Here is a 9,847-nt window from a genome sequence, read left to right on the forward strand (position 1 = left end):
CAGTTCCGAGTAGCGCTTGGTAAAAATGAACACCCGCTTCTTTCCGTGCGAGCTCTGATTTCTTTCAATTTTCGCATTCGGCGGAGAAAGGTGGTGATTGCAATTTCGTGGAAACATCTCATCGCAACGATAAATGCCTTAGTTTTAATGATTGCCACCCCAACTCATATATCACATCTGTGACTCTGTCTCCCCTATGGCGCGGTAATCCAAAACGGGCTGTTCTTCTTTGAACTTTTTCCATGTCCTCCGTCAGTCCTCTCTGGTATGGATCCGTTAGTGTGGAGCAGTGTCCGCCTGCGTAGCTGAGTAGTCACATAGAGCAAGCGCGGAAGATGGGCAATGCTGGCAGTACAAGAAAAATTAGTTTACAAAATGAAGATCCCGCAAGTGTGATCAAGGTTTCTGATTCAGTTGTTCAGCGTCTTAAAGGAGCAGGTGAGACGGAAAGTCAAGACGATGCACGCCCCAAGAACAGTAATTCCTCACCAAGTCAGCAGCAGTATATCAACGAAAACGAACCTTCAAAGACCTCTCTTGAAGTTAGACGTGAGAAAGAAGCTGAAATAAGAAATAATTATGTCTACTGGGAGAGAAGGTTAGCTAAGCTCCAGGACACCCATAACAGGGTAAATCGCCGAATGGGAGAAGAATACGAGGCAGCTGTTCAAGAAGTGAAGAAAAGCTTTCCAAAAATGCCAGTGGAGAACCAAGTAATACCTTGCCAGGATGCAAAGGCCGTTGTCATAAATTGCTACAAACAACACCCAAGACAGACATTATTGTGTGCAAAAGAAGTTGAAGCATTTTCAGCATGTATTGACATGAAAAGAAGAAATATTATGTCTAATAAGGCATGACAGTCGCATGGCGGTCGCGTTCACAATAGAAAAAGAACACGTAGGGAGAAGATGATGTGACCTAACATGCTGTAAAAAGAGTGAGTGCTGAGTGCTGGAGAGAGTTGTCAGTGTGGGTGTGTAATACCACATCGTACATCGCCTGGATTGCCCAATCTTTAAGGAGCGACTGGAAAGAAATCGGCATGGACTGGTTTGTGTATATATGTAACTATCTTTTCCCACAGTTTATAGCATTGTTATGTAAATTTAAAATCTAATTAAAAATACGATAAACAATAAAAAAAAGTAGTAACGTGCTTGCCTACTATGCAGGGGGCCCGGGTTCCATTCGCGACCGGGTTGGAGATTTTTCTCTGCCCGTGGTCTGAGTGCTGTGTTGTACTTATCATTATTTCATCCTCATCACCGGCACCCAAGTCGCCCCATGTGACGTCGACTAAAATAAGACTTGCACTCGGCGACCGAAGTTCTCCGGATGGGGCCTCCCCACCAACAATGCCACACGACAATTTTTTTGTGCAACAGTAATCCATTAGAGGACGGACAAGCATCGTGTAAGCAGCCTCTTTAGTAGATGTGTTGTATTTTCTAAGTGTTCTGCCAATAAACCGCCGTCTTTGGTTCGCCTTGGCTCAAATGGCTCTGAGCACTATGGGACACAACATCGGAGGTCATCAGTCCCCTAGAACTTAGAACTACTTAAACCTAACTAACCTAAGGACATCACACGCATCCATGCCCGAGGCAGGATTCGAACCTGCGACCGTAGCACCAGCGCGGTTTCGGACTGAAGCGCCTAGAACCGCACGGCCACCGTGGCCGGCCTGGTTCGCCTTGCCCACAAACTTTTCTGTGTAATGATTCCAGTTTAATTATTCGTAATTGTAATCCCCAGGTATTTGGTTGAATCGACACTCTTTAAATTTGGGTTATTTGTCATGTATCCGAAATTTAACGGTTTCTTTCATTACTCGTGTGAGTGATCATTGTTTAGAATCAACAGTCACTTTTCGCACCATACAAATGTCTAAATCATTTTCAGGTGGTCTTGATTTATAATGACTTTACTAGACGGTAGACGACGGCATCATCTGCAAACAGTCTAAGAGGGCTGCTCAAATAGTCTCTTAAATCGTTTATGTAGATTAGGAACGGAAGAGAGCCTGTAATACTTGGAGAACGAAAGATATCACTTCCGTTTCTCTCGAAGTCAACTACTATAAACTTTGACCTGTATGGCAGGAAATGACGAATCCAGTCACGCAACTCCGTAGGCACGCATTTTGATTAGATGCCACTTGTGAGGAATAGTGTAGAAAGCCTTATGGAAATCTAGAAATGTGGAATCAACCTGAGATTCTCTGTTGATAGCACACACTGCTTCGCACGAACTGAGAGCCAGTTGTCTTTCACAAGAAAGACATTTTCTGAATGCATGCTGGTTATGTTGTGGCTACACTTGGTACGAGATGGCGTAGACTCTAGAAACATTTATTAAATGGATGAAGCATGAAAGTATTTATTTACACTATGTACCAGGTAGTTGAAAATATAAGCCTCTCTGAATAGTCTGATCACCACTAGTAGCGTCGTTTTAAGGTTCGTGGTAGATTTTTGATTGTAAGCCTTTCGAGAGTTGGGGGAACTCGGCGTGCGGCGCCTTAAAAAGACGAGCGGATGAATACGTTTCCATGCAGTGAGTAGATCCGAAGATGGAGTCCTCCGGTGGCGTCTGTAGCTCCACCCATAGGAAGACACCGAGACCTGGTGAAAGCGAGCTCTCAGAAATGTGAGCTGGGCCGTCTGCGGTCGATCAAGACATCGTCGATACCGCAGGTGATTAATCAGTAGATCGTTTTCTCCGAGCTATTCCATAATGTTGGAACACGGTACTGGCCATTAAAGTTGCTACACCACGAAGATGACGTGCTACAGACGCGAAATTTAACCGACAGGAAGAAGGTGCTGTGATATGCAAGGGATTAGCTTTTCAGAGCATTCACACAAGGTTGGCGCCGGTGGCAACACCTACAACGTGCTGACATGAGGAAAGTTTCCAACTGATTTCTCATACAAAAACAGCAGTTAACTGGCGTTGCCTGGTAAAATGTTGTTGTGACGCCTCGTGTAAGGAGGAGAAATGAGTACCATCACGTTTCCGACTTTGATAGAGGTCGGATTGTAGCCTATCGCGATTTCGGTTTATCGTATCGCGACATTGCTGCTCGCGTTGGTCGAGATCCAATGACTGTTGGCGGTATATGGAATCGGTGGGTTCAGAAGCGTAATACGGAACGCCGTGCTGGATCCTAACGGCCTCGTTTGCAAGACAACAACCATCTGCAAGAACAGTTCAACGACGTTTGCAGCAGCATGGACTATCAGATCGGAGACCATGGCTGCGGTTACCCTTGACGCTGCATCACAGATAGGAGCGCCTGCGATGGCGTACTCAACGACGAACCTGGCTGCATGAATGGCAAAACGTAATTTTTTTGGATCAATCCAGGTTCTGTTTACTGCATCATGATGTTCGCATCCGTGTTTGGCGACATCGCGGTGAACGCACATTGGAAGCGTGTATTCGTCATCGCCATACTGTCGTATCACCCTGCGTGATGGTATGGGTGCCATTGGTTACATGTATCGGTCACCTCTTGTTCGCATTGACGGCACTTTGAACAGTGGACGTTATGTTTCAGATATGTTACGACCCGTGGCTCTACCCTTCATTCGATCCCTACGAAACCCTACATTTCAGCGGGATAATGCACGTCCGCATGTTGCAGGTCCTGTACAGACCTTTCTAGATGCAGAAAATGTTCGACTGCTGCCCTGGCCAAAACATTCTCCAGATATCTCAACAATTGAAAACGTCTGGTCAATGGTGGCCGAGCAACTGGCTCGTCACAATACGCCAGTCACTACTCTTGATGAATTGTGGTATCGTGTTGAAGCTGCATGGGCAGCTGTACCTGTACACGCTATCCAAGCTCTGTTTGACTCAATGACCAGGCGAATCAAGGCCGTTATTACGGCCAGAGGTGGTTGTTCTGGGTACTGATTTCTCAAGATCTATGCACCCAAATTGCGTGAAAATGTAATCACATGTCAGTTCTAGTATAATATATTTGTCCAATGAATACCCGTTTATCATCTGCATTTATTCTTGGTGTAGCAATTTTAATGTCCAGTAGTGTACAAATGCATTTACTTTCGCTTGATCAGTTTCTAGAGCAAAAGCGAAATATGTGAAATTCGGGAATGAATGTGACAGGAAATTAGTACGATGACTTTCAGTAGTTTGTTGAGTAGCCGAAACTACGTGCGTGTGCGGCAAACGATAAAAAATCGTTCCGGCTGGTCGTCTCCTAATAAGCAGCAGGCAACGTGTATCGTTTCCGAGGTTCTCTGTCGGCCGCAATTGACATTTCTAGACGCCGTATCTGGGCTCCAGATCAGGAGAAACGCCGCCATGTGTGACTGCGCACCCTGACAGCGACAGGGGGCCGCGCCGGAAAATCCAGGAACTAGTTCCAGCTCCAGAAACAAATAAGGCGGCCAGCCGGCGGCGGCCTTCGTTTCGTCCAGGAATCAGGCGTACACCACCCCCAAACTACAGCCTCCTACAGAAAACGGCTATATCTCGAGCTACACTCTCCCTTTCCATCTTATATTCGTACATGAAGCGAGAGTGTGCTGAGTGAAATCTGTGAGATGTTATTTGGGAATACGTCCTTTTCGCCCCTTGTCCACTGGTACGTTTGATTAATCGTCATGAATAAATACTGTACTACTTGCGCAAGAGCCTCAACTCTCTGGAGAATCTCTGTTTGTAATAATAGACATTTTAACTGAACGTCAAACTTGATACCTTGTGTGAAGTGGTGTGAGGGCGGGCTGAGAGTCGTGCTTGGGTAGTCCAGATGGTAGAGCACCTTCCCGTGAGAGGCAAAGGTCCCGAGTTCGAGTCTAGGTCTTGCACACAGTTTTAATCTGCCAAGAAATCTCAGTGGTCATTGTCAGACTGCTGATCATCTACAATCACTGCAGGTTGGGGACCATTGCTACAAGAGAGTGCAAGAATTCAAATACCTAGGGGCACTTCTCACTGAGAACTCGTCATGTGAAGCAGAGATCAATGCCAGAATACAAGCAGGAAACCGATCTTACCACAGCCCAGCACAACTGCTTCGGTCCATACATCTCTCCAGACAGTTCAAGATTCGACTGTACAAAACCCTGATCCAGTCTGTTGTTCTATATGGCTGTGAGACTTCCATAAGCTCCTTGTTTTTGAGAGAAAAGTGCTTCGGAGGATCTTCGGTCCGGTTCTGGATGCAGATACAGGGGAATGGAGTATCAGATACAACCAAGAGCTCGAGGAACTATACCAGCAGCCCAACATAGCAGAAACTGTCGAAGCCAAACGAATGCAGTGGGCCGGCCATGTGGCCCGGATGGAGGATCGCAGATGGCCTCGGAAGCTCCTGGATTTCACACCTACAGGAAAGAGGCCGCCAGGGAGACCCAAGAAGCGATGGAGGGATGGACTCCATAAAGATTTAAACCAAGTGTCAATAGATGTGGACGAATGACGGATAGCACCATTGGACAGAATACAGTGGAGGAGGAAACTTGTAGATGCGTGCGGTCCACTGGGCCTGATTACGTGGTAGTAGTAGTAGTAGTAGTAGTAGTAAGAAGTCTCAGATAGATTGCGCGTCTTCCCCATTGTACACACGGACACACGATCACTGGTACTACATGCACCGTGCGTCTGTCTGACTAGCAGTCATTCCTCGCCAGGTAATGATGTTATTGCCTGGACGCGTTTGTATCGATAGTAGGCCGGTGGTCATACTGTTGTGGTTAATCAGTGTAGAATTCGAATCATGTCTGGGTGTATAAAACAAAATAAAAGGTGTTTTGAATTAGGCGGAGTTAAGAAAAAAAGAAGTTTAGTTCATTTACAAATATGACATGGCCCTCGGCAGAAGGCCTTCTTCCGTTCCAAGGTATTAGTCGACCACAGTATTATTGGACCTGGGAGTGAGGGCAATTCTGTCGGCTTGTGAGTTTTTGTCTTCGTATTTCACGAGGACACCCTGAACAACTTGATAGTATATGCACAACTGTCTTGATATCATTCGTTATACGATGCGTTTTCCTTTGCGACCACTGTACTTGTTTACTGTAACGCCTCCTCGTGTTTCCTAAAATGGCCACAGGAGGCCAAGTGCAGTGATATTGTGGTCAGGTAGTACAAGATGGTGTATGACTGACAAAGTCTGACTTAACCGCCCACATGTTATGTAAATAGTTTTAAAAATGTGCGGAATTTACTTACCAGGAATTCCTGTAAGTGAAGAATTAGCAATGTCTGTCACATTACTCCTGTATATTATAGAGCATTTAAACTTGTAAAACTTGAAACATTTATTAACGCTGCCCGAAACAACCTCGTGTCTCATCAAAAAGAGAAAGAAAAGAAAGAAAGGCAGAAAGTGCTTATGGAGGTATGTAGTGCGCATTCCTTCGTGTGATTGTAAAATCGGTCACCAGATTGAAACACCGACCAGGAAACATTATACGATCCTAACAAGGGAAACTTCCCATCGCACCCCTTCGGATTTAGTTCAAATGATTCAAATGGCTCTGAGCACTATGGGACTTAACTTCTGAGGTCATCAGTCCCCTAGAACTTAGAACTACTTATACCTAAGTAACCTAAGGTCATCATACACATCCATGCCCAAGGCAGGATTCGAACCTGCGCCTGCAGCCGTCGGGCGGTTCCAGACTGTAGCGTTTAGAACCGTTCGGCCACCCGGGCCGGCTCAGATTTAGTGGTAAAATGGCCCGGTGCATAAGCCCTTCAAAAACTGAACGCAGGTCAAGCATGAAAACAGGAAGAACGTGTTATGAACTGCGAAAAAAGAAGCAAAATCGAAGCAGTGAACGGTCCAGGCTCAAGATATACAACATCGAGCAAATTTGACTAGCAACGGCGTGATGGTTATGTGGTCACAGTGAAGAATGCGGAGGGGGAGATCTGCGTTCAAATCTTCTTCGTTCACCATAATTTTTTTTCCACACATCTATGAACTGTCCGTCCGGTCACTGACGTGTCTATTCGCTATATTCAAATCTGTGTCTGTGTCACGGTGTAACGCCCGTTTGTAACAACGAGGTGTAAGGAAGGGACCTCCAGACGTACGTACTTTCCATTTGTTCTACAGAAGAACCACATGTTATGACTCTTACTTTCCGTTTTGGAAGTTTCGACTCTTGAATTACTTCGTTGTAATATAGTTCACACCTGTTTATATGTTGTTTCCATTTCTGTAAGAGGTCTATGCGGCATCTCAAAAAAATGTTCAAATGTGTGTAAAATCTTACCGGACTTAAGTGCTAAAGTCATCAGTCCCTAAGCTTACACACTACTTAACCTAAATTATCTTAAGGACACACACATATACACACACCCATGCCCGAGGGTGGACTCGAACCTCCGCCGGGACCAGCCGCACAGTCCATGACTGCAGTGCGGCATCTTACGTGCTCTCACTATTCATCATATTTACTTGAGACGGAAATATGTTCTGACCACATGATTCACGCCGGCCAGTGTGGCCGAGCGGTTCTAGGCGCTTCAGTCTGGAACCGCGCGACCGCTACGGTCGCAGGTTCGTATCCTTCCTCGGGCGTGGTGGTGTGTGATGTCCTTAGGTTAGTTAGGTTTAAGTAGTTCTAAGTTCTAGGGGACTGATGACCTCAGACGTTAAGTCCCATGGTGCTCAGAGCCATTTGAACCATGATTCACGCTCTGTAACTGATTATTGGTGTTATGACAATTGCCAAGACTACAGACAGGAAACAGATATGTCAGTGACCGGAGAAGAAAAACTAAAATGGGGCACGAAGGTGATTTGGACACGGATCTCCCCCTTTGTAGTTCTACACCGTGACCACAGAACCACGACGTCGTGGTTTTTGCAGTTCGCTCGATGTCGCACATCTTGAGCTTGGGCCGCTCACTGTTTCTATTTTGCTTCTTTCTCCACAGTTCAGTACACCTTCTTCATGTTTTCATGCGTGATCTGTGTTCCGTTTTTGACGGACTATCCACTGGGTCATCTTACCAGAAAATCTGAGGAGGTGCGATGGGGAGTTTCCCTTGTAAGTACACTACCCTCAAGGTACAACGCTGTCTACTACTACTAAGCAGAGGCACACGACGAGCAAGCCACTGCCAACTAATGAGGTCTAAAAAAAAAAAAAAAAAAAAAAAAAAAAAAAAAGTTTCAAATGGCTGTGAGCACTATGGGACTTAACTTCTGAAGTCATCAGTCCCCTAGAACTTAGAACTACTTAAACCTAGCCCGCATCTCGTGGTCGTGCGGTAGCGTTCTCGCTTCCCACGCCCGGGTTTCCGGGTTCGATTCCCGGCGGGGTCAGGGATTTTCTCTGCCTCGTGATGGCTGGGTGTTGTGTGCTGTCCTTAGGTTAGTTAGGTTTAAGTAGTTTTAAGTTCTAGGGGACTTATGACCACAGCAGTTGAGTCCCATAGTGCTCAGAGCCATTTGAACCATTTGAACTTAAACCTAACTAACCTAAGAACATCACACTCATCAATGCCCGAGGCAGGATTCGAACCTGCGACCGTAGCGGTCGCGCGGTTCCAGATGATGTCTACATATCACAGCGTTTCAGAGAGTGTGAGGTGTGAGGTCAAAGAAAGACGGGATGACGGCACCGCTACGTGATACACGACAGCGCAAAATATGAATTCAGGGAGACGTTGGAATCCTCCAGTTACGAAGCAGAAGATCTCTTATCATCCAGAAATATTTAACTTTTTACCCACATTTGAGCGCTAGTGGAAATTAAAAAAAGTTGTTTTCATTCCCTAATACTTGTATACCATGAGATATTTATCTCTTAATGATCTGTTGCTTAATCAAAGATATTTATGTTTTCGCCGCCTGAAATATGTCACTTTCGCATAACTATATATCGAAGGCTGCTCTCGAGACGTGTCAGGTTCATTAGAAGCAAAACGTTTCTGCAGAATAAGCACATAAATTATCCAAACAGTGTTTTTGCTGCTCCGCTTATGAAGGGTCATACAATAAACTGGTGGAACATTAAAGTTAAATTCACCCTGTCTATGTAATGAATATATTAACGTCTGAAGAAAACAAATCATTAAATTTAGAAACTTCTGCGTATAACGAGAACAGCCTTGTTTTGGGGTTTTGTGAAGTCATACATTGACATTCTCCCAGTAGAGTGTCGCTATTAATTGAGGGGGCACATATTATTTGCAGTGATCGCTATCATAACTCTCATGTAAAATTACGTTTGTATTTACATGACCCTGACAGAGAAGCAGCTAGTTTCGACTGGAAATTAGGAATGTATGCAGATTTCATGCGGAACCACCCTTGCTAAAAGTGAACGACAGTTTTATTCGAATTGAAATATTAAGAGTATGAACCTAGTATGACGAGACTGTTTCCCTACATATACGTTAGGCTTAAAATTGTAGCAGTCTCCAAACAGAAGCTTGGTTTGAGCACCAGCGTGCTTTCCTAGGCGTAGCCCTAATGGAGGTAGCTTCCTCTCATCCACGAGCCGAGTCACCTGTCCAGCTATCAGGGGGACATAACAGTTTAACGCAGTATGGTGTAACGTGAAATCCGACCCACAGTGTTTCATGCTTATTAATGATCAAAACCTTTACGGTTTTATACATCTGACAGAAGGTTAAGCCTCAAACAACTTTCGTATTAGACACGTTACGTGACAACTAGGGATAAGACTGGATTAACATGAACAGAAAACAAATATTCTGTCTAAAAAAAGAACGAGTTATAATAAAAGATGTTATACGCTAGTTTAAAAGGGGAAGCATGCACTTTTGGTAATGGGTTCGCAAGCCTTCGGAAAAAAAATGGCGGCGCTACCATGTTTGTAAC

The 9,847-nt window shown here is 45.0% G+C and overlaps 1 protein-coding gene across 1 annotated transcript; it reads left to right on the plus strand.

Moving 5' to 3' along the window:
* The first annotated feature begins 317 nt into the window (after nt 1-317).
* Nucleotides 318-1,148, plus strand: LOC126183656 (MICOS complex subunit MIC19-like). Its single transcript, XM_049925803.1, has one exon. The coding sequence runs from the start codon at nt 336-338 to the stop codon at nt 858-860; it is 525 nt and encodes a 174-aa protein (XP_049781760.1). The 5' UTR covers nt 318-335; the 3' UTR covers nt 861-1,148.
* The last annotated feature ends 8,699 nt before the right edge of the window (nt 1,149-9,847 follow it).

The sequence above is a fragment of the Schistocerca cancellata genome, chromosome 4, assembly GCF_023864275.1.
Source record: "Schistocerca cancellata isolate TAMUIC-IGC-003103 chromosome 4, iqSchCanc2.1, whole genome shotgun sequence".
Classification (NCBI taxonomy): Eukaryota; Metazoa; Arthropoda; class Insecta; order Orthoptera; family Acrididae; genus Schistocerca; species Schistocerca cancellata.

What these genes read in the sequence shown, in the direction of transcription:
- LOC126183656 (XM_049925803.1), top strand. Translation starts at nt 336, where the DNA reads ATGGGCAATGCTGGCAGTACAAGAAAAATTAGTTTACAAAATGAAGAT.